Source organism: Varanus komodoensis, unplaced genomic scaffold (genome assembly GCF_004798865.1).
Source record: "Varanus komodoensis strain SLA01 unplaced genomic scaffold, ASM479886v1 scaffold12, whole genome shotgun sequence".
Lineage (NCBI taxonomy): Eukaryota > Metazoa > Chordata > Lepidosauria > Squamata > Varanidae > Varanus > Varanus komodoensis.
The window spans coordinates 15,576,414-15,602,340 of NW_025335349.1; the positions used below are offsets into that span (position 1 = coordinate 15,576,414).

The 25,927-nt window shown below is 41.2% G+C and overlaps 1 protein-coding gene across 1 annotated transcript in view; it reads right to left on the bottom strand.

Annotated features, from left to right (window-relative positions):
* Positions 1–24,844, bottom strand: part of DPYS (dihydropyrimidinase) — a 52,215-nt gene extending 27,371 nt beyond the window's left edge. Inside the window, exons 1-5 of the mRNA XM_044422008.1 lie at positions 24,548–24,844; positions 11,115–11,273; positions 8,385–8,564; positions 7,748–7,937; positions 2,311–2,467 (exon numbers count right to left, since the gene is read on the bottom strand). Of these exons, the coding sequence (XP_044277943.1) occupies positions 2,311–2,467; positions 7,748–7,937; positions 8,385–8,564; positions 11,115–11,273; positions 24,548–24,796 (935 nt within the window). The 5' untranslated portion in view covers positions 24,797–24,844. The remainder of the gene's footprint in view (positions 1–2,310; positions 2,468–7,747; positions 7,938–8,384; positions 8,565–11,114; positions 11,274–24,547) is intronic.
* Between the last annotated feature and the right edge of the window lie 1,083 nt (positions 24,845–25,927).

The following is a 25,927-nucleotide window of genomic DNA, read 5'->3' on the forward strand; positions in this document are numbered from 1 at the left end:
AGTCAGGTTTTTATGCTGTACTAGCTTCTGGACTTCACATAACTTTGGAGCAGCTTTTGCCTGTTTAAGAATTTTCTGTTTTTGTTTTAGGCCATTGTGGTTTATAATATCATTTTGTAGTTGGTTGGTTCTGCTTGTCTGCACTTCTTAGAAGTGGTTAATTAAAGTAATGGAATTCACAGTTTATGGTTGTCATGCAGAGAACATGACACAAACAAGACCTCGACACAAACTCACCAGGAGTTTAAAGGAAACCACTTCTTTATCACTGTCTTTGACTCAATCTACAAGATGGGAGAAAACAGTCTTTATGGACAATGCAAACAATAGTAACCATTATTTGGATTTCCCCCCTGGCAATTACATTAAGGAATAATTATTTGGTAAATTTTGAGATAACTTTGTAGCCTGGAAATTGAGATATTTGCCTAATCCAAGCTAACGATTTCTGAAAACAGTCAGTGTATGTAGTATGGTCATTTAGAAAAAAAAGTGTCTGAAGATAATAGTTTAGTTCTTTCACCTTTAAATATTTGCATGTATACACCAGAGGTTTAGGGTGGTAGTTTTTAAGTACATATGTGGGCTTGGATCCAGTATGGCATAGGTGGACTTCAGTATGTGCAATGAGATTTCTGCCCACAATCTGCTGGAGAAGTTCAAGGAGGAATACTCTTGGAGGGGCTGAAGGGAGAGAAGAAAACTGCTCTGACAGAATATGGCCAGCACTGGATCTAACCCCTTGGTTTTTATTTTAGGAGTGCTAACTTCAAATGGTTGCTTTTCACAGATTTGGTCTTACGTAATTAGTCCACTGATGAAGCGCTTCATGCCAAATCACATTGGATTTATTTTGTTGCAGATTTTCCCAGAACTAGGCCTATGTGGGGGAGCTATTATTTCTGTGTTATATCACTGTAAAACTTGTAATTAAAGTTCCTATGCAATTGTCATTCTCTTCAGTTTAGGTTTTGAATGCATCATTTTTGTTAAGGCATGTTCATTACTTCTGGTTGCTTTACAGCACTGTCCAAAGCATGTTGCTATTATTACATAGCATTTCTACCACAGTTTTCTTCCTCTTAAAGGTACCCAAGGTGGCTTACAAGGGTCTCCTTCTTTCCTTTTTATCCTCACAACAATAACCCTGTGAGGTAGGTTAGGCTAGGAGTCTGTGACTGGCTCAGAGTCCCCAGTGAGATCCATGGTTGAGAGGGAACTAGAACCCAGCTCCTGAGTCCCAGACCAGTGCTCTAAATACCACACCATATTGGCTCTCATATTGGCCAACACACCAGGTAACAACTGGGTTTAACTTGCCATTTTTATTTATTTAATTTTTTGTAAGACATCCAGTTACTTTTTTGTAAGCTGCCCAGAGACTCTAGTATTGTATGGCATATAAAAACTTTAAATAAATAAATAAAAATAAAATAAAATAAATTATTTTTTTATAAATAAAATAATTTTTTATAAATTAAATAAAAGATAAAATTTTAAAAATCCAGAAAAAAATCAAGTAGCTGTAGCACACTAGGAAATGTAGGCCTTTTTAAATGTCTAACTTGCACAGGACTGCACCTTAAGTTTGGGTCCAAACCAATGCAAAGTTAGTTGTACCCATGATGAGGCTTAGTATGAGGCAGGTTCTTATGGAACTGAGAAGGAAGAGGAAAGGAAGAAGAGTTTAAAATAGCATTTTAAAACACTGTAAATTGGTTTGGAGTTTTGATGTGCAAAAAGGGGATAAACATCTTAAGAAACAAACCAGCCTTTTAACACACAGTTATCACTTTCAAATGCACTTTGGGATACATATAGGCAAACAGGAATCTGGCTGTGTATCATGTCCAACCAGAGGGTGCGCTGAGCTTTACCAGGTTTCCGTATCAGAGTGGAAATGTGGCAGGCAAAGATCTCTTGGTGTGGCTCTCTCTAGAAATGTCTGGCTCCTCCTGTTCTTGGCTATAACCCATGGGAAAGAGCATATAAGCAGCCCAACACATAGTAAGCATTATGTTCTCTGTATGTCTATACTGCAGACGTCACCAGCAGACTTTCATGTAGCTGCTATCTTTATCTAATGTATTAAGTTACATATACCTTGCTTGTCCAATGAATTTCTCAAAGCAGCTTACTTCAAAGAATACTGTATCTCAACAATAATTTACGAGACTAAAAATCAAGTATAGCATTAAAATACACAGCAGCATTAGCAACAAAAACAACAACAAAAAACACCCCAAGAGAACACAATTTAAAAACCCTAGCTAGAAATGAAAGCTGTGCATGGATTCTGAGCATGCTTACTTTGCTAGAAGGCTCATGAGGTAGTCTGGAGTGGCAGGATCTGGCCTCAGCGGAGGGCCCATGATGTGTGCGGCCGCATGGGACCATTCCTTATGCCAGTAGTGTGTTCCATCTGTGCCCAGACCAGCAGCTATAGGCTCCCCATACACAACTTTCCCTAAGGAAAAAAGTGTGTGTGACCATACAGTGGGCTGCATCCAGACTTAATAACAGGTAGAAATGAATGGAAGCAAGTTAGTCCTGAGTAACTTAAATGGTCATGGAGTCCAACAGTATCACCTTTGGGCATGGCCTGACAAAAAGAACTAGAGCCACTGCAAAACAGCTCCCAGCCCAAGCCTGCCAGACAGTCCAGAAAGACAGCAGCTTATAGTATGGAAAGCTGCCTAGAGGTCCAAGAAATTAATAGGGTCTATGCTCCCCACATCCACTTTCCTGTACAGGTCTTTTTCCTTGGCAAGCAAAGCAATCTCAATCCCGTATCCTGGCTGAAAGGAATGGTTGAAATGGGTCCAGGTAAGAAGTTTAATTCAGATGCATCTGGAGCCAAGCAAGATACATTTGAGACTGGCCTACAATTAGAGAGATCTATTAGGCCAAGGGGAGATTTCTTTCATAAAGGTCTTTTTGCTGGCTCTTTTAAACAAGAAGGAAGACTTTCCTCTCACAAAGAGGCATTACTAATATCTTTTCCCACTGTACCTGCCAAGAAAGACAAGCATTGAGTACGCAGGTGGAGGCCTTCATCAATTCATATACTCTATCGAGATCTGCAAGCTGAAAACTATTCAACATAGCTGGACGAGTGGTTGCTGAGGTTACATCATTCAAACTCCCTTATAATAGAGTCCAAGTCAAGGAAAATTTGAGGGACTTAATTTACAAACAAAAAGCAAATGAGGCACTATTTTCTGTTGAGAAATCAAATAATATATGGGCGTGTGTGACCCAGTCCATATAGATACAGCAAACCAGAAACAAGGAGCTTATGATGAACAGAGAACATGGAGCTACATTGCCATTTTCATCTCATTCTGACATCTGTGCATTCCAAGAGCTGTTCAATGTCCTCTTAAATTTAATAATGAGGAAAGGATATGCACAAAATCGAGGGACCCTTTACAACAACAGGGACAACAGCAAAACCTGCAGAAACGGAAAGTCACCCTGAACAACACTAAGGATAACTCTTGCAATTGAAATTGATCAGAACTCACAGATGTTTTTGCATGTGTATTAGGAGGCAATTTAATACAAAGGTGAAATAAGTTTTACCTATTAATCCCCTCCAGTGTTATGTGTTTCAATACAGCAGTAGCACTCTGGACTCCATCTAGCACTGTGTGAGCTGACTTTTGCTCATGCAACAGGACCTCCACTTCCTCTGTGTTCCAGAAATGTGCTCCACAGGACTCCCCAGCCCTCCAGAGAAAATGTTGTATGTGGAAAGGACTGAGAAGGGAGAAGTAATCCATCCCGCCCGCAGTATCTGTACTGCTGCTGAATGGACCCCAACACACTGTGACAGCAGTAGCAGATGTTTTTAGAGGGAACTGAAGGGGGCATGTGATAGGGCAACCTGGTCATGGTGCCTTGTCCCAAGTTCAGTCTGGGACAAGAGGCGCAGGTGCACTGCTGATGGGGCACTCATTTTATGCTGAAAGAAAGGAGGTATATAAACACAGTCAAACACAGTCAAAGAGGAATATAAACACAGTTAAAGTAAGCATTGGCTACGGATGGTATAGAAGTAGAATAAGCATTGGCTATGGATGGTATAGAAGTAAAATAAATAAATAAAGCACATTTCTTTTGCACTACTCCATCATCTTTGGTCAAAGAGAATTGGCAGGTTATTGAAACACTATCAATAACCCTGCAATGCCTATGAACAGTGATTAAAGTAGGATGAGGATGTTCACCACAGGTTTTTACTGTTCGACCTTCCATGTTCTTAAAAGTAGATGCTTATGAGTGAAAAGCAGAAAATATTCCCCAATTCATTTCACTCCAAATTAATTTGAAGAAACTGTATCTAAAGGGACAACACTTTTAATCAGGAATCCTCAACGCAGGTATTAGTCCACATCAACTCAACAGAGTTGCTTTTAAGCACACATGTTTAGACTGCACTGTAAATATATAAAAGCAATTCCATTCTAGCATAATCTGAAATTTTTTGAGGTTAGGCTTTCAACAAAAGCTGCATTTGCCTAATTCATCTGTGAAGAGCAGAGATGCATCAAGATGCTTGGGATTTCTCAGGAAAAAAGGCACAGAAGTTTCTATGTCACTATTAATTTAAAGATCACCCCTGAGACAAGAAAAAAAGATAGCAATGTTAATGCTTAATCACTGGTACATCTAGCATTATGGGTCTTGCTTATCTGTAATTAACAGCCTGTTCTGCAACCCAGTTAAACACAAGTAGTCTGGTTTTAAGACAGCAAATACAATGTAGGTTTCGAATGCAATGACTTCTCAGCTCTGCCTGAAAAAAACAAACCAAGAGAGGAGCCCTAGTTTGATGGATGTGGAAACCATGATCCCTGACTTAGTTATATGGCATGGTAAACAAACAACTGCTTGCTCAGCCTATGAGACCAGGTGGTAAATTGAGAGAATAAGGCACAGGCATAGAACTGAATTAGAAATGCCATTGTTTTTCCTTTTGGCATTTACAGCCTAACTTCTTTGTACAGTGAGTGGTCTACTCACTATTCAAGCAAGATTTCTTTGGTTCCAGCCCCAGGTATGCTTTTTATACCTCCATCCTTCTTAAACAGATGCGACAACAGTCTGGAGAGAGATGGCATCTCTCTCCATCTTCTGCCTATCTGTCTTGGAAAAGAAGGGGTAGAATGATTGCTTGCTTTTTCATCATCCAGGCATCCTCCCAAACCTGCTGGACTTTGGATGTGTTGACTACAATTCCCATACTCTTTAGCTGGCCAACTATCAAGCTGCCATGGAACAATGGGACTTGTAGTCCAACATATCAGGAGGGCATTGGGCTGAGGAAGGATGGTAATGTATGTAGTTTAAGATGTGTAAGTAATGCCAAAAAGGATGCATAAGGATACAGTAGAACATATCACTGCAAAATAGAGACTGGTACTGCATGATGCAGTGTAAACATCCTACTTCTTCCTATTCTGAAACTTTTAGACTGCCTTGAGATAAATTTATTTTGCTCTGACCTACATATTTTGGCTGATTTCGCAGTTTCTTAAATTTAATTTTGATGCCACTTGATTTAATAATTTTTCAAAGGCAAATCAGTAAAGTGGAATTCACAATATTGTCAACAGTGACATCTTGTGTGCAAAACCAGTGTAACATGGTATATAAGTGGGAAGTTTCTTTTTACTTTCAGTTTGTATGAGGAGTCTCATATTTGTACAGATACTCATCCGTTGGAGGACTGGGAGTGGTTGCTTTACCTCAGCTTCTCATGTACTGACTCAATGCTGCTGTAGATGGGAGAAATCTTTGGGTGTTTCCATACTAAGGAAGCGCTAGTGCTACCAGTCAGGAGCCAGTATGCAGGCATTCCATCCTTTGCTCCTTGACAGATCTTCCATGGTAAGAAAAAAAACTAGAGGAAGGAAAACTCAAGAGGAATACAAGCAGCAGATGTTGCTGTCTGGACCCCTGTAAAACTCCATGAATAAGGCAGTGATGGTGCAATAAAGCCTCACCTGAAAGCATCTTAGGGCACTTAAATTAGGTTGAAAAAGAGATACCAAGTAAACAAGCTTGGAGGCAGTGCTTGCCCACAGAGGTCTGCCTGGCGCCATCATTATTTGTTTTTCGGCGCCAGGTTAAGACCTTTTTATTTCAGCAATATTTTAATAAGGTTTAATATTGTCTCCTATATGTTTTTAACTGCAGCCAGTGTGGGTAGGTAATTTATTCATGCTACATTTTATGTTATTTCATTTATGTAAGCCGTCCTGAGGCTTTTGCGACAGGACGGCATATAAATATTTTAAATAAATGGATGAATAAATAAATAAAAATATTTTGGTAGTGTTTTCTTTGTGGCTAAAAGGGGAAATGCCATTCACTTTAAGTATATGGAGACAGGCTGAAGTTGCCGGTGATATTCATGGTTGGCAATATTCTTAATCATTTCTCCACAGGGTGCATATTTTCACATGTGCAACATGTTACCACCTATGTCGACATATTGCTGCTTCGTTTTGCAGGTTACTTCAGCATAAATATCTGAAGATTTTTTTCATCAGAGCTATATGAAAAGCTGACTAGTGACATCATAATTCTGCCAGCTAATAGGGATGCTGTCAGTCCCTGGGATTGTGGTTTTCAGAACACCATGAGCCATTTTTAAATAAAAGCTAAATAAAGGCTGGTTTTCTATGGCTATTGACTGAGTAACTGTTGACTACACACTGAATTCTGAAATTTGAGGAGAAATATTCATTAGGCCAAGAATAAAAGTGCAATGAAATTTTAACATTATATAAATGCTATTAACTCCCATCTCCCAGGCAGCGGAGAGGTTCCAATCCCTGTGGCAGATTCCTGAAACCACAGATAGTAGCAAACACTATATACTGTACATGCCGTACAAACCCATGATAAAGTTTAATTTATAAATTAAGTAAGACATTATTTAATGTCAATTTGAATAAGTTAAACAAGACATTGAGAACAATAATAACAACTTCTCTTTGACACATCTGAACCTCCAGTGTCATGTCTCTTGTACTTCGGGACCAGTATTAAGCAAAATAAGGGTTACTTGAACACAAGCACTGCAATGCTATCAGTTGATCTGATAACTAAGACAGCTACTGAGTGACTAACGGCTGTGTATGGATACGCTGGACAAAGGGATGCTTAACATCCTGTGATTTCATCATGTTACTCAGAACGGCACACAGGTTAAATTATGAATGTTTATTGTATTTCTGAAATTTTCTATTTAATTTCTTTGGACTGTAGTCAGCTATGGTGCAGTGAAACCATAACAACTGAAACAGTGGATGTGGGGTTTTTACTGCAGATAGCAATATGCTAGACAGCCAAATGATCTTATATAAGGTATAACGAAACTTCCTAGTTCTTATGAAAAACAAGAGATGAATTTTGCTGCAGTGTCTCTCCTGTTTCTTTAAAGGTACTTCTCCCATTTCCCCTTGCTGGTGCTCCCCAGATGTGGAACGGCTACCCTACTATATCATGAGATGCCTGCATACCAAGTAAGCCCAGGCGTTCTTGCACCCAGACAGGAAATGGTTCAACTCTAGGTTCTTCCTATCATTCTTAAAGTGAAAGACAACTTGGGCAGGCCAACCACCTACCTTTTCCTTTCCTATCAGGGTTTAGCTGCTTCCTCTTGACACCAGGGAAGAAGGGTCAGACTCTAAGACCTCATCAGCACCTTCAGACACGTCCAGCCGTAACATACCTTGCCTTCGTGCATCCGCTATCACCTTGGCTGCAGACTTGCTCATCACATGAACTACATAAAGAGGGCAGTTCACTGAGTTTGCTATGGTGATTGCTCTCAGCGTAGCTTCAGCTTCTACTTCTTCCGGGCGACATAGTTCATGTCCCTCTGGACCAGTGATTCCCAGGGCTAATATCTTCTTTGCCCCCTGCAGGCCAGCCAGAGCAAGATACATGCAGTGTTACCAAGGTCAGCAACTGCAGACCAGCTAGCAAACTAAATAGAAATTATAAGCATGTCGGAAGAGCCATGCTGTCTACAAATGGCAAGTGCTGGTGGCCCAATCTGGACTGGGGATACGACTGAGAGTGAAGGGCTGAAAGCCCCTCTACTCTCTGTTCTTTTCCTGAAAAACCATTCTGCACTTGGGAGCAAGCCATGTGTAGTCTGGCTAGGAGGGCAGTGGTCTTGCAGGTGGGCCCAAATTGCCCAGTCTCCACCTCCGTCTCTCCTCTGCATATCCTCTCTAAATGCGGGGGGGGGGGGGATTAATTCCTGAGCAGTGTTTTATTTTCTATTTTAAAAAACAACATAGTGTTGCAATCTATTTGGGGTGCACTGAAGTTCACACGTAATCATGAAATCAGGAAATTACCTCTGCAATCAAATCTCCATTCTCCGCATGGACTTGAGCAATTGCACCAAGGTGCTTGCACTGAGAGAAAGCAGAGTACAATTCTTCATCTCTGACCATATAGAGATCTTTATATGCCATGAACATCTTAAAGGAAATGACCCCTTTTTCCTGGACAAGAATTTTCATTTCTTCTTTGACCTAAAAACAACAAAGAATATTCAGTGTTTACAGTGCAATCTATTTATTTAGGACATTTCTACGCCGCCCCATTCGCAAAAAGCCTCGGGGCGGCTTACAAAACAAATAATAAACAATCATACAAATAACCTAAAAATCCGGAGACATCTTGGCATAAATATAAAAACCAATAAATACAATTTAGATGGGGTGCCACTGCAGAGAAGGTCCTCCTCCGGGTACTCACCCTCCTAATATCTTTCATGGAGGGTTCCCGGAGAAGGGTCTCTGCCGCCAATCTCAAGGGGCGGGAGGGCATATATGGACGCAAGCGCTCCTTTAGATAACCAGGACCCAAGCCACTGAGGGCTTTATAGGTGATAACCAACACCTTGAATTGGGCCCGGACTTCAATGGGAAGCCAGTGAAGCTGACGGAGGACTGGGGTTATATGAGAACAACGCCCAGTCCCCGTCAGCAATCTGGCAGCTCTGTTTTGCACCAATTGAATCTAGACACCCAGAACCTTCTGAACTTGGAGGATTATGAGCATTTCACTCTATGAAGAATGAAAAAAAAAGTGTAAACACAAAGGTTGCCGCCATGCTTCTCCTAACCTGCAAAACAATTACATGGCTGATGGGTCTCCAAAAAATCCTATGGCTATCTAGACTCTGACTAGAGGTCATATGGTTGCATTATTGATTAGATATATCTTGATATAAGAAATTTTAATGTCTGTAATGCTGTTTGAGGAATAAAGACCTGCAAGAGAGATTCCAAGGTAATTATTAAGCATTTGCATATAATGATAAGCTAATTATTTGCCAAGTGTGTTCCAGAAATCTCTGAAAATTTATGAGAAGTTTCCCACTGTGAAGACTATTACAGACAAGAAAGTTTCAATGAAAAAGAGATTTCCATTCACTGCTAGTCTTAGTCTGCAATTGGCATCTATAGGATGGAAACAGGTTTATTCTAGGCTACACTCTCAGCCAAAACTATAATTAAGGATTCCCAAGGATTTCATTTGGTCTGCATTTTTAAGCAAACTGACTTAATTTCCATTTCCTTCACGAATGCACAGATCAGAGAGCAGTTATCCTTCCATTTTTGCACTTCTCCACATTTTGCAACACATCCCAAAAATGCACCAAATGTACACAAAAAAGAATATTTTCTGTTTAGGTGATCATAAAATGCAGGCTTGAGTATAAAATGCATTCAATAATAGAATTATATGATAAAATTCATACAAAGTTCTGCACATGGTGAAAAGTACATTAAAATAACGCACTTTTGCGCTCTTTTAAAATCACAGATTGGTACAGAAAAGGTACAGAATGGACTTATGAATGAACACCTGAAAAAGTGGTACAAACAGGAAACAGAAGTACCTATGCATGGCTATACTGAAGCCCAATTAGCTTGCTAAGAATGCCCCCAGCCCACAACCAGATCTGAGAGGAGGCCTTAGTACATATCCCAGAATCCACTGCAATAAGCTGGGGTTTCTCAGCAGACAATCTGATACAGAAAAGCTTAGCCAAAAGCATCAAGTCTGAAAGCCATAGTTAGCTTATTTCATATATATTTTAATGAAAATATCATACTTTTATGTAGGCAAAAATTAAATTATTATGCCTTTTTTCTTAAAGTCTGCTGTAAATGTTTATATCCAACCTAAATGGTCTGATTACTTTTGCATGGAAATCTGCCTGATTTGTTGAATTACTGTATGTTATTCTTTGGGTGTATTATTCAGGAATTTTAGTGATCTGTAGGCTAGCAGAACTTCCCAAGACAACCCCAGTGGTGTAGTGATAAATTCTGCAGTACAGGCACTCATCATGACAGTTGGAGTGTATAAGAAGACCCAAATTGCAGGCAGCTGCTTTGTTCAATATCAACACACCAGTTCTAGCAGTTTTCATTTCTACTAGGAGCAGGTGTTTTGTAAAACTAATCAGTCTTAACTGCACATTCAAGATCAAGCCACCCCCCAAAATACTATGTATTACATCATAACAATCTACTGTTGTTGGGAAAATACATTTGCCTCATGCTGCTACTGCAAGGCTTCAGCTAAGCTCGAAGGGAACGTGCAAATCCAAGTGGAATGGGCAGAAAACAAAAATGACTTCTTGCATAACATTGCAGGCACCCTGCTTTCACTACTCCAGTGGATGTTCTTCAAGAGAGAAGTTCATGAAACGCTGTAATGAAGAATTACACAATATTCTAGTATGAAATAATTATGGTAGAATATGATTGGATTTTCAGGGGGAGGGTTGGGGGGAGGGGGATTGTGTATGTTTTTTGCATAAAGAAAATTAGGAACTGTTGCAGTGTAAAAATGCATCTCACTCCCTGGTCACTTTAGTGCGTCCTATAGATCAACCTCCCCTCCCCATGCCTTGCAGGGCTTCACTTCTACGCTGCAGGGTCTGATACGCCACTGCTAGACCTGTAGTTCCCACTACACCTGTCCAGAAACTCTGCACTTCTGGAGTTCAGCATGCGGAACACTCCTGAAGGACCAATATGCCAGCGGGATTCAGTTTACATTACCTTGTCACTCCACCATGTGACACCCACATGCAAGGCATAATCACAGCAGACTTTGGGATCTGCCCAGCTTCTCCATTTTTCATAGGCTTCAACAAGGGAGCATCCTTTCAGAGGTATTGCAAAGTCAATGATCATGGTAGTGCCTCCTGCTAAGGCAGCCTAAAAGAAAAAGAAAAAAGGCATCATTTGGCCACTATTCTGAGGGTCCCCTATCTACCTCTCAGGCTCTTCTTAAGCATCAAAAAATAAACAAAAAAAAAATTTTTTTTTTCTCATTTCTGAGTCTTCCTCACAGGATCTTCTTCCCAAAAGAAAATATCTAAAATCCTCATCAGACTAGTGACTTTGAGAGCAATTCAAAGTTACTCGTACGAAATATTATGTAAGCTTTCAAGTTCTCCAGAGTGCTTCATCAGCTGAGACAGTGAAGCAAAACAAATAAGATACCCAAATGTTCTGTGGCTTAAGCATCAGATGCTTTTTATTCCTCCTGCTCCCCCCATTTTTTATTTTTATTTTGCTTTGCTCACCATCTTCCCTGATGAAGCATTCTGGAGAATCTGAAAGCTTGTGCAGTAGTTTGTGATCTCTGAGTTGGCTAAATAAAGGCAACAGGGTGATACAGATTTTGGACATTTTCTTCTGATTTGCTGTTTTGGCCAACACAGCTACCTTCATTTTCCTGGACTGTATATCAGGCAACAGCTGCAACTGGATCCATTCTGAGAAATAAGATGGCATCAACCGTATCTCAAATACTGCAAGGGGTGGGAAAGCATCATTTTCTCATTTGAGCTGCAGCTTTCAAACTGGGAGTCACTGATTTTTGACAAGAAAATTGCAAGACTTTTTATGTCTAAACATGCATAGTATTGGACTGTAAGTGTCCCTTTTCAGGGAGGCATGGAATAGTTTCAAAACTGCTGAGTTGTCCAGTTGTCCAGGCATATTACATACAAGGGACCTCTTGGGGAAGACACATGCTGGAGATAATTATATGTGCCTAGGGGAAGACACAGATTTTGCAGCAACTACAGTAACCACTGGACAAAAGAAAACTAATCTCTACTTGGCACTCTGCAGATTCTGGAGTCTTCATTGTTCCTGCTGCGCAGCTCAGCACCATCTGTAGTTTTCATGCTGTCGCTTGAAAACGTACATGCAAACAAATTGATTTTATAGTGCAGACATGGCCTTAGTGGCAGCACACACTAATAGTAAGTACCTGCCCAGCTGAAGTACAGTTAAGAACATTAGAACCGCCATGCTGGATCAGACCTATGGTCCATCTGGTCCAGCACGCCATTCATATAGTGGCAAACAGCTGCCCACAGGATCCCTTAAGTGGGATATGTACACGACTTTCATCTGCCCAAGCGCCTCAGCAAACTGGTATATGCAGCCATGCAGCTCTGGGAAAAGAGGTATCTCATAGCCAGCAAAGCTAGTGGCCACTGATAGCTTCCCACATTATGAATCTGTCCAATCCCCTTTTAAAGCATTGATTTCCATTGCTTATTTAGATGTTGTGTGATGACCTATTGCCTTTCACAGGTCCTGAACATCCCACCAATCAGCCCCATGGGATGACCCTGGGTTTGAGTGTTAGGGCAGAGGGAGCAAAATTCTCCCCTTCCAGTTTCTCCACACTAAGCATTATTTTAACAACTCTGTTGTGTCTTCCCTTGTCTTTTTCTAAGCTAAACAATCCCAATTGTTGTAGCTGCTCTTTGCAGGGGAGTTGCTCCAGTCCCCTGATCATTTTACTTGCTCTTCTATGCACTTTTTCCAACTCAGCAATGCCCTTTTTCAGGTAAGGCAACTAGAACTGAACACAAGTGTGTTTGCATCAAAGATTTGTATATAGGAAGCAGTTCTGTTTTTTCATGCTGTTCCCCATCATGCCTAGTATGGAGTTTGCCTTTTTTTCACAGCAGCTGTGCAATGAGTGGACATTTTCATCAAGTTGTCCACCACCACTCCAAGATCCCTTTTTGCATGCAAGCACGCATTACTTTCCACTTGCTTACACTGATCTGCATTTGCCCTTTTGTTGCCTGTTCTCCTCCACCATGGAGCTCCTCACACTCCCATTTGGTTTTAACCACCCTAAATAGTTTGGTGTCATCAGCAAACCTGGCTACTTCGCTGCTCTTTACCAATTCCAGATCATTTATAAATAGGCTGAAAAGCATTTGTCTTCATACAAAAGCCTGCATTGGGAGAAATTGCCATTTATTCACACTCTCTCCTTTCTGTTCTTTAACCAGCTATTGATCCATAAGTGGAGTTCCTCTTTCCATAACTGCTAAGCCTGGTCAGGAGACTTTGGTGAAGGACTTTTGTGAAGGTCAGAAGCTTTTTGGAAGAGTAAGTAAACAATGTCAACCTGATTGCACCCGTCCACATGCTTACTGGCACTCCCAAAAACTCTAAGAGATTAGTGAGACAGGATGAAACCTTGCAGAAGCCATGCTGATTCTGTTTCAGCAGGACTTGTTCCTCTGTGGGCTTACTGATTCTATCTTTAATAATGCTTTCAAGCAATTTACCCGCAACAGATCTTAAGCTGACTGGACTGTAATTCCCTGGATCACATTTTAAAAATTGGTGTTATGTTGGCCATTCTCCAATCCTCTGGTGCAAAGACTAGTTTCATGAACATGTTAACTATTTTGGTAAGAAGACCATTAATTTCCTGTTAGAATTCTTTAAGAACTGTAGGATGGATACTATATGGGCTTGGTGATTTACCAACTTTTTGTCAGTAAGGTTGAAAATTTTGTCTTTTTCATGGTATCTGGCATATTTCCTTAGATTCCCTTCCTGAATACATGAGTTCAGGAACAGGTGTTTGTTCTGTATTATCGCCTGTGAAGGCAGATGAAGTCATTCAGTTTCTTTGCAATCTCCTTTTTCAGCTCTTCTTTAATTTCATTATCATCCAATGGCCCAACTACCTCTCTAGGTGGTATCTTTCTGCTGATTTATTTAAAGCATTCTGTATTGTTAGCCTTGATGTTTTTAGCAATATGCTCCTCAAAATGTATCTTTGCTTCATTTATGTATTTATGTATTTATTACATTTTTATACTTCCCAATAGCTGCTTTCTGCCTGTATCTCCCTTGTGCAGGCTTGTGCTCCCTGCTGTTTTCCTCATTTGGTCTATTTCCTGAAGGAAGCCTGCTTTGATCTAACAGCTTCCTTGACTCTATTTGCTAACTGTGCTGTTGACCGCATGGACTTGTTGCTACCTTCCCTAACTTGTAGTATACATACCATCTGAGTTTCCGTTACTGTGGTTTTGAACATTCTCCAAGCAGTTTGAAGGGATTTAACCCTCCTGACACCCCTTTTCAATATATATATATTTTAACCAGTTCCCTCATTTTAGAGAAGTTTCCTCTTTTGAAGGCATGAGTGTGTTGGACTCCTTTAGCACTCTTCCCCCTAAATATATTAAATCTGATAACACTGTGCCCACTGTTTCCAATTGGATGAGCAACATTTACATCCTGTAGTATACGTACTGGGCAATCCCAGGTAGCGGGATCAGTTTGATGACAAGCTGTTCTAAGGCACACTCATTTAGGACATTGAGAAATTTAACCCTTTTATCAGAGCTGGAGCATACGTTTATCCAATCAGAGTGTGAGTCTGGGGGATGATTGTATATCCCTATGACTAAATTGGTTTTGGACAAAGGTGTTGTCACCCACAATGACTCTGTGGAAGAGTCTGCACAATTTACTGCCTTAATTCTTTTGATTCCTTTTGAGAAGTTCAGGAGTAGATATCTCTTCTGCATCCTCTGCTGCAAGGCTGATGAAAAGAATTGACTTAAAAAATTGAAAACATCCTGTACATCAAACAATAAAACACAGAAGTTGCCATATACCAAATGAGATCATCAACCCATTTTTTAAAAGTATTTGTATCCCGTCCTTCCGCATAAGCACTCAGGATGGCTTACATAGTATAAAATTAAAATAATACAATAATAATAACTTAGCCCAGTATTGGCTACTCTGACCAGCAGTGGCTCTCCAGAGGTTTGAGGTGGATTTTCCTTCCCTACCAGAGACATTCTGCATGGTAATCACATGCTTTACTACCAAGCTACAGCTTTCTTTGTACTGAGATCTGGAAAATTTGGGGGTGTGCATGTGTGTTGCACCAAATATTTGGACTGGAAAAGTCCACAGCATTTCTGGATTGCTGAACCTCACCAACCAGATGGTCTTGCTGAATGGAAAGAAAGGAGCCAGAAGCACCTTAGGCACACAATTAAAGCTGGAACAGTTTCCCCAGTGCCTGCTGAGCTGGAAAAAATAAATCTGTATATCAGCAGAACAATAACGGAGGTGGAAGTGATGACTTTGAGAAATGGCACCTGCAATACAGAAGAGCTTTGCAATAGAAACCAAAGCCCTGTGGGATGCTGAGGAATCCATTTGAAACTACTTGGAATATATTTTTCTTTAGGCATCACTGTAAACTAGAGTGGTGCCAGTGTAACCTGCAGATGACCTGAAAATTACTGAGGGCAGAGAAGGCTAGATAGCATAACAAGAAGGACTGCACTCCTGTTAAGGGATAGAGAAAAGACAGAAGCAAAATGAATAAGATGCAATGGCAGATGATGCCCAGGGTTAATGAACGCAACAGATGCAGAGTAATGTACACTAATGAAATGGTCTGCTGGTTTCTTAATGACCTGTATCCCTTGGGGAAAAGCCACTGTGTTGATACTCAGCAGTTATTGAATTCATCTGATAAAGCAGGATAATATCATAGAAGGAAAAAGGTGGGAATGAAGAAAATTGAAAAATGAAAACACTGATACTCTGATAAATTGAAAGTCACTGACAAGACACACACTTAAAACTGTATTTTTTAGCATACCAACTGCTGCCTTGAGCAGTTTTGAACTATGGTTTTTTTTTTCAGAGTTTAAATCAATGTGCTTCTCTATGGTTAACCAGCTTATAATGTGCTTCTCTATGGTTAACCAGCTTTAGAACACATGATTTCTAAAAAGGATGCAATAAGATTTTTATAGAGAATATTATTTTATATAAAATACAGATATCATATAAAAATGTCTGGGAATAATGAAGCCATGCAGGAAAATGTTCTTAAAATTGTCTCTGTGAGATTACCAGCATAGTTATTTCTTTCATTTTCTGAAAATTATCAAATTATCTTTTATTCTGATAAATTCTGCTCTAAAACCCGGGAGGTGGGGCACTGTAGTTTATTCCATCACTGTCATCAGATGCAGTGGAAAAGCAAATGAGTAATCCCATCTGTGTTTTGTTTTGTGAAAATACCTTTGAGGCTTGTGTCTACAGAACTCTCAGTCTCTGTTTTTAATAAAATTCTCAATTAGACCTCACCACTAGGAAATGCTGCCTCAATTATTAAATCCTTTAATTACTGCTACTAGAATAACCCCTGTCTACTTAAAAGAAATTTAGATACCAGGTCCTGTGGTGTAGGCATGGGATAGACAATTGTACTACAGACAACCTTTCCAAACAAATAAAAAATGAGGGTTCATAAATTGAAACAAAATTATTAAATGCCATTTTTGAGTATAAGGATGAGATTGCTTAATGGTTCTTCAATAGATATGATACTGTTTCTATCCTAAATCTTTCCCACCTGAATAAAAACTTCATGTATTTTCCCCTCAGGTCAGAATCTCCATGTGTTTTCCCTCAAATCAGATTTCTCTAAGTTTCCCTCTACAGACAGAAATAGATGCATGTTACAGGTTAAGGTTCCTCTAGGTTAAAGTCCCACTGCTTTCAGTTCTTTTTGCTTGTTCCAGTATCTAGAAAGATTCAGGTATTTCGGGGACTACTTGATGAAGCGCCCTTTAGTTAGATATAACTAAAGAGCCTAAAACATGTTATGTTTAACTTGGCTTACCCAAACACTTATCATACATGGTTGTTGTTGTTGTTAGTCGCGAAGTTGTGTCTGACCCATCCCAACCCCATGGACAACATTCCTCCAGGCCTTCCTGTCCTCCACCATCCCCCGGAGTCCACTTAAGCTCACGCCGACTGCTTCAGTGACTCCATCTAGCCACCTCATCCTCCGCCGTCCCCTTCTTCTTTTGCCATCTATTGTTTGCAGCATTAGGCTCTTCTCCAGGGAGTCCTTCCTTCTCATTAGGTGGCCAAAGTATTTGAGTTTCATCTTCACTATCTGGCCTTCTAAAGAGCAGTCAGTGTTGATCTCTAGGACTGACCGGTTTGATCGCCTTGCAGTCCAAGGGACTTGCAGGAGTCTCAGCCAGCACCACAATTCAAAGGCCTCAATCCTTTGGCGCTCAGCCTTCCTTATGGTCCAGCTTTCACAGCCATACAATGCAACTGGGAAAACCATAGCCTTGACTATACGCACTTTTGTTGGCAGGGTGATGTCTCTGCTTTTTAGTATGCTGTCTAGATTTGCCATAGCTTTCCTCCCCAGGAGCAAGCATCTTTTAATTTCTTGGCTGCAGTCCCCATCTGTGGTGATCTTGGAGCCCAGGAAAATAAAATCTGTCACTACCTCCATTTCTTCCCCATCCATTTGCCAGGAAGTGAGAGGACCAGATGCCATTTTCTTAATGTTGAGTTTCATGCCAACTTTTGCACTCTCCTCCTTCACCCGCATCAAGAGGCTCTTTAGTTCCTCTTCACTTCATGCCATTAGAGTGGTATCATCTGCATATCTGAGGTTGTTGATATTTCTCCCAGCAATCTCAATTCCAACTGGTGATTCATCTAGGCCCGCCTTTCTCATGATGTGCTCTGCATATAAGTTAAATAGGCAGGGCGACAGTATACAGCCTTGTCGAACTCCTTTCTCAATTTTGAACCAATCACTGGTTCCGTGTCCAGTTCTCACTGTTGCTTCTTGACCCGCATATAGGTTTCTCAAGAGACAAATAAGATGGTCTGGTACTCCCATCTCTTTAAGAACTTGCCACAATTCATTGTGATCCACACAATCAAAGGCTTTAGCATAGTCAATGAAGCAGAAGTAGACGTTTTTCTGGAACTCCCTAGCTTTCTCCATGATCCAGCGTATGTTGGCAATTTGATCTCTAGTTCCTCTTCCTCTTCGAAATCCTGCCTGTACTTCTGGTAGCTCTCGGTCCACATACTACTGGAGCCTAGCTTGTAGGATTTTGAGCATAACTTTGCTAGCATGTGAAATGAGTGCAATGGTGCAGTAGTTTGAACATTCTTTGCCTTTGTCCTTCTTTGGGATGGGAATGTAAACTGACCTTTTCCAATCCTGTGGCCACTGTTGAGTTTTCCAAATTTGCTGGCATATTGAGTGAAGCACTTTCACTGCATCATCTTTTAAGATTTTCAATAGCACAGCTGGAATACTGTCACCTCCGCTAGCTTTGTTGTTGCTCAGACTTCCTAAGGCCCATTTGACTTCACATTCCAGGATGTCTGGCTCGAAGTCCGTGACCACACCATTGTGGTTATCGGACGTTAAGCTCTTTCTTGTATAGTTCCTCTGTGTAAACTTGCCACCTTTTCTTAATCTCTTTTGCCTCTGTTAGGTCCCTGCCAATTTGGTCCTTTATCATGCCCATCTTTGCATGGAACATTCCCTTAATCTCTCCAATTTTCTTGATGATATCTCTGGTCCTCCCTATTCTATTGTTTTCTTCTATTTCTTTGCACTGTTCATTTAAGAAAGCATTCTTATCTCTTCTAGCTATTCTCTGGAATTCTGCATTCAGTTGGGTGTATCTTTCCTTTTCTCCCTTGCCTTTCGCTTCCCTTCTTTCCTCAGCTATGTGTAAAGCTTCCTCAGACAGCCATTTTGCTTTCTTGCATTTCTTTTTCTTTGGGATGGTTTTAGTTGCTACCTCTTCTACAATGTTGCGAACCTCCATCCATAGTTCTTCAGGTACTCTGTCTATCAGATCTAATTCCTTAAATCTATTTGTCACCTCTACTGTATATTCATCAGGGATATGATTTAGATCATACCTGAGTGGCCTAGTGCTTTTCCCTGCTTTCTTCAATTTAAGCCTAAATTTGCAATGAGAAGCTCATGATCTGAGCCTCAGTCAGCTCCTGGTCTAGTTTTTACTGACTGTATAGAGCTTCTCCATCTTTGGCTGCAGAGCACATAGTCAGTCTGATTTCTGTGTTGACCATCTGGTGATGTCCATGTGTAGTGTCTTCTCTTGGGTTGTTGGAAAAGAGTGTTTGCTATGACCATCGTATTCTCTTGACAAATTTATACCAGCCTGTGCCCTGTTTCCCTTTGTACTCCAAGGCCAAACTTGCCTGTTATTCTGGTTATCTTTTGGCTTCCTACTTTAGCATTCCAATCCCCCATGATGATAGGGACATCATTTTTGGGTGTTAATTCTAGAAGGTGTTGTAGGCCTTCATAGAGCCGGTCAACTTCAGCCTCTTCAGCACCAGTGGTTGGGGCATAGACTTGGACTATTGTGATGTTGAATGCTTTGCCTTGGATTGGAACTGAGATCATTCTGTCATTTTGGAGATTGTATCCCAGTACTGCTTTTCCTACTTTTTTATTGACTATGAAGGCTACTTCATTTCTTCTGAGGGATTCTTGCCCGCAGTAGTATACCTGATGGTCATCTGAATTAAATTCACCCATTCCTGTCCATTTTAGTTCACTGATTCCTAAGATGTCGATGTTCAGTCTTGTCATCTCTTGTTTGACCACATCCAGCTTGCCTTGATTGATCTTACATCCCAGGTTCCTATGGAGTACAGATCTTTGCAGCATCGGACTCTCCTTTCACCACCAGATACATCTGCAACTGAGTGTCCTTTCGGCTTTGACCCAGTTGCTTCATTCTTTCTGGCGCGACTAGTACTAGCCCTCTGCTCTTCCCCAGTAGCATACTGGACACCTTCTGACCTGAAGGGCTCATCTTCCGGGGTCATATCTTTTTGCCTTTTGGTACTGTCCGTGGGGTTTTCATGGCAAAGATACTGGAGTGGGTTGCCATTTCCTTCTCCAGTGGATCATGTTTTGTCAGAGCTCTCTGCTATGACCTGCCCGTCTTGGGTGGCTCTGCACAGCATAGCTCATAGCTTCACTGAGCTATGCAAGCCCTTCACCACGACAAGGCAGTGATCCATGAAGGAGATCATACATGGTACAATCAATTTAAAATTATAGTTTAGCCACACAATATTTACAATAATTATGAATTTACTAACATTCATTTCTGGAAGGGGGAAAGTTTGGCGGAGCTCTCTTACAAGTATACTGGACTGTCACCTTTTTTGGACTGGAACATCCAGTATGCCTGACCATTGAACATGAGATGCTGAATGGAATTGAAGTTCAAGGTATCTAGTGGATACCGGTTTCTGGAACGCTGTCTTAGAACAACAGTGAGGCTTTGGATTTGTAAAGAGTGCTAAACATATTGCTTGTGCTTCATCCCCCCTTCAATAAAAATCTGTTTCCATCCCAGGAAAAATGATTTCAAAATTTCCTCAAATGTTACATCTCTGCTCTGATGAAGGCTTGCGCTGAACAGCTTCAGTGATTGCCAGTAGGAAGGAAAAGGAGGTAGTGCTGGACACTCTTAGGAAGTGATGCTCCATAGGACATGTTCCCTGCACAGCCTTTCAGATGGGAATGGGGATAAGAGGGTGTCTTGATAAGTGAGGGCAACCAAAATGTGTTTCTTGCTTTTGCATATCTTTGTTCCCAGTTTAGGGTAGGAATGTAGCAGTGCCTTAGAAAGAAGGTTGCTCTTTTCTACTGTTTTTCCTGCTAGTCCTGGAAAATCCAATTTATTTATTTATTTATTTATTGCAGTTGCCACTTTTCTGCACTGCTTTGTAGATTTCAAATAATATTCTTAAATGAGTGTATTCCAAGGACTCCTGGATGTTTAGTCAGCATTCCTTTTTTGGACCATGTTTATCACTCCTGATGCACCTTTCCAAACTGATTTGCTTTTACACGAAGATTTTCTTACTAAAATCCCATCCTTTGATGACATAAAAATGCAAAAATAGTCTGTAAGCATTTTAAAGGAAACATGAAAGGGATATCTATCCTTTTTCTGTCCGTAGACTCCATCACATATAATCTTTTAAAATATTTGTGAACAGAGATGCGCCACACTTTTAATTATTAGACTAAAGGCAAATATTGCATTCATTTCTGCAATAGGAAGGATATGACATTGACCCTTCTGATCTCCATGGTGATCTACTTTGTACCTTTTTAATGATTGCCTAGGGCTACACACTAATGGAGAACAGGTAATAGTGAATAACAGTCCACTACTCAGAGTAGTAAACCAGATACTTTAAAGTGTCCTAAACTGATTTACCAGTTTCATAGATTTTATATCTTCTTTGAAATGTTGTAAATAATATTTTTGAGTCTTCATTTTCATGAACTGAAATTATAATTGGGATGCTAGACCTTGGCTACTCTGTAAACTGGTAAAGTTAAGTCTTGCAAAACCTCAGGGCTAGAAGAAAGCAAACATGTTTGCAAGCTTATTACAACAATCTCTTTCCAAATGCAAACTGATAGCTGCAAAGCAGAACAAAGCAATAGCTTTGATATTTGACCAACAAACAGGTAATAGCGTGATTCTTTAGAGGCGTCTGTTTAGAGACCTGATTCAAGAACGGTGAGCTTGGGCTATATTTGGAGGGCATAAGCTGCAACTCTGCCTATGTTCAATCTATTTGTAGACAAATACAAATTTTACAGAAACTTCTCATATAAGCCTCAGATGAATCCCTTCCAAAGTCCAATCTCGATTAAATGTTGTGTCCTGTTACAGAAAACACACTTGCATGGCTGTTTTTTCTGTCTCCGTATGGCTGGGCACCCGCCAAGGGCCCACATCCAAGGGGGCCCCATTGATAAGATCTGCTTCTTTTCTTCATCACTGTGACCTGCTTATTTTACTTCTTACTCTGGTCCAGACAACAGTGCTGGTGAGGAGGATGAGCACCGTGGCTCACGTGCTCATTAGCTCTCTGCCTACCAAGCGGAGGGTAGCAAACTCATTAGCGTTTAAGTAATATTCTACAATGTACTTTATTAAGTGAATCCCTTCTGTAACAATATACAGTAGACTCTTGACTATCTGGCTCGTGACTATCCGGCCTCCGTACTATCCGGCCTAGTTAAAAAATAACTATCAATGAACAGTAAAATAAGTTTAAATAATTTTTGTAAGAATTAAGCCTATGTTTTACATTGTTTTGTTTATTTTACAAGTGTATGTATTCATACTGTACAGTGTACATGATTTGATGTTTCCTGCAATTAAGTTAGACATTATAAAATTTATCTTAAAATGTATACAATATTTTTATCCTTGGACTTCCTTTTTCTGTAATAAATTTTTAAAACGTACAGTACAGTACATAACAAACATTTATAAAGTACTGGCCTGTACTAAGAGGTCAGAAAATATGAATAAGAGCGGGTTTTCGTATAAAAAGAGTGTTTTTAATGGTACGGGTGGGGAAGGAAGTGAGCATTTATAGAACTCCGGCCTATCCAGTCTTCCCTTCCGCCACATTAGGCCAGATAGTTGGGAGTCTACTGTAGTTCATTGTGTGATTTAAGGGATTAAAGCTGCAAAACAGTAGAGTGTTACATAGTTGCAGAGTGCATAAAGTTTCAGCTGTTGGGTGGTAAAGGAATTAATTAAAATATAATCACAAATCAGTGGATAGTGGGGCCTGATTACTTTTATAACTTTTTTTAACAACTGGTTGCCATGGAATACTTTTGCCATCCAGCTAACCTTTCGTTGTCTTTGCTAATTATTTAAATAATGTCAAATCTTATTTAGTTCCAAATGGAGCGTCCTGGATTTTTTTCATATTACAAAGCCAGCCTAGACTTTAGAAGCTGTTTGTCCTGACATGCTTGGAAGGAGAGGGGAAAAGACCTGCACATGACAGTTTCAGTGAACATCACCTTGGGATGCACATCTAAGGTTATGTGTTGCTTTCTTCACACTAATAGAAGATATTCCTGCCCCAAGTAACAGCTTCTACTACTCAGTCAATTGTGCCAACTACTGCCAGATGATGTACTGACAGTTACAAGTTTTCACAGTTTTAAAAGGGATTAGACAAAATCCCATGGTCTGTAAGAATCTGGTACCATGGTCAGAAGCAGTATACCTCTGAATACCAGTTGCTGGGGAGAATCAGTGGAAGAGCTCAAATAGTCTCTTCACAACACTCGCTTGATCTTTAGGAGGGGACCTGATGTGTCCCAAAAGCTCCCTGCATTTCTTTTTGGAAGTAAAGTACATGGACTTATCTTTATACTTTCCTGCTATAGAGAATGTTTTAACCCCTTTGTAACCACTTTACAAACAGAGCTCTGACTTTGGCACTTGCAAAAGTACCTACTCACATTTATTGGAATCCCAGCAAAGTTTCCATATCCCTGAGATGCTAGTATCTCAGAAAGACTTACAGAATTCATGGAACCCTTGGGACACCTGAGCTCCTCCCCACCCAAGGATCTTGCTGCAAAAGGGTATTTCAGTGTCCACTTTTATAAACAAGGACCACCCTTGGCTTCAGAAACCTTTGATAGCTCTTATATTGGCTGCTGACAATGATACCAAAGCAGCAATTACCTTACTTCCAGGTGTGGGTGGGCTCCACATGGTGGGAGCACCTGCTGGACCTGGTCAGCACTGCCCTAAACAGCACCTGGTCCTGTCTGCTGTGGCGCACATTATGGGGGTCAGAGATGAAAAGAAATGTGAGCACCTGTGGCAGTCCTTTCATAGGACTCCTTGGAGAGACTGTAGCTGGCAAAACTGGGAATTACAAAGGGCATTTTCATAGTGGCCTTTTGCAATCTCCGAACAAGAAAGACTAAAACGGGGAAAGCCACCGTACACAGAACATGGCAGACGCTCATGGCGGATCAAGTGGGCAGAGGCAGGCACCACCACTGTTTTTTCTTCCCCACTTGTCCTTCTCTGTGGTCAGCACTGCAGGGCTAGCCCTTGCTGCTGCACCCACCAGAAAGGTCCAGTGAAGCAACCAAGTGTGTGCGTGCGCGTTGTGTGTTACTTTTCAGCAAGAAAGAGCATTGATCACGTTCTAGCTCAGGAACCATCTCGAAAGGTTTTTTTTTTACGCCCCTTTGTGTGCCTGGTGCGTCCTGGAACGAACAGAGAACACCTGGGAACCCCCAGTTTGGAAACAAGCAGGAGCAGCCCCGCGTCTGGGTGGGATGGAGAAGGGCCGTCATGGCTCTTGCAGGACACAAGCAGGGAGGTCCAAGCCACCCGAGGGGGCCACTCTCCACAGCAGTGGCCGCCCCCCAGCTGTATGCGCCCGCAGGCCCTCCTAAGCTGCCGCGGAGGGGACCAGCCTCAAAAAGCGCGCTGAGTTACCTTCGTGCCCTGATAGAAGTCGTCTTTGGACTGCGTGCCCATGAAGGGGAACTGCATGTGCGTGTGCGTGTCAATTCCTCCGGGCAGCAGCAGCATGTTGGAGGCGTCTATCACCCGGACCCCAGCGAGGGTTGGAGGCTGGAAGAGCGGCTCCACCGCCCGCACGACCCCGTTCTCCACGTACACATCAGCCGCCTGCGAGAGGTCATCGTTCACGACTCGCCCGCCTCTGATCAGGAGTTTCTGCATGCTGGCTTCTCTCTTCCCCTCCTCGGCTTAGGAAGTTCCCCGCGGAAGGGCGTCCGGAGCTTTCAGCGAGGCGCTGGGGACGCTTTTAAGACTCCCTCCTGCAGCCTCTGGGCTTGCCCTGCCATCACTTGCAACATAGCAGCATGGAAGGGGCGAGTTCAAGCGATTAACTCTTTCCCACCCCAGGGCTTTTAGCGACGGTATACAGTGGGACTGCTTTCCTGAAACATGCTGTTTTTCCACGCTGGTAGTAGCTTTCCCACAACAAAAGTGCCTGGGCATGTTAGGCAGGGTGGGGTATTTCTACTCCTACAAGAACCAGAGTTTCAGAAAGAGGACAGTGCTTGGGATGTGAATTTCCCTTTCAACACTCCAGCTTGTTTCCTATTTTCCTTCTGAATGGCTTTCTCTTAGCTCCCAAAACATATGTTTATGTTTAGAAAATCCGTGGCTTCTTTTGTTATGGAATCTCACTTTCCTAGTAGCGTCTTCCTTGCCCGCACCCGCGCCACCCAAGAACTGTTGTGTGCAGGATTGGTCGATCATTGTAAAAATAACAATAGTTTAACTAATCGCAAGCTGGTGCATTCCCCAAGCAGCCTCAATTTCTTTTTCCTCCGTGTTCAAAAGGTTCGGGCCTGGAGAGGGAGGCAATTACATTCAGTAGAAGAGTTATAGCCTAGAAAACATTCTGACCAGCCCTCGCAGCTTCTTAGGGCAACAGGTAGATACAATTAATAATAGATACAGATTATAAGTATAAATGTATACTAGGTACAAAAACTTAAGTGTAGTTACTGGGAGATCACATGCTTTATAATACTCTGACAGTGTCTACAAGATTTCTTTTAGGTAGAGATTTGTTTTCACAAATAATGATCTTATTTTCTACTCTATTAGATTATTCATGCTTGTAAAATTTTTCTCTCTTAGACTAAGCTACATAACAGTTAAGGGCTCATTGCAGCAGGAATCTGTGTATAATAAATACACAGTGGACTTAATGAGCAGTAATTGCAGCCTTAAAGAAGCAATCCTGAGTGTGTTGGGATGGGAAAAAAGTCCTAAAAAACCCAGCATGGTCCAGCTAGCCCCACTAGACCTTTTCGATCTATTTACATGGGATTGCTA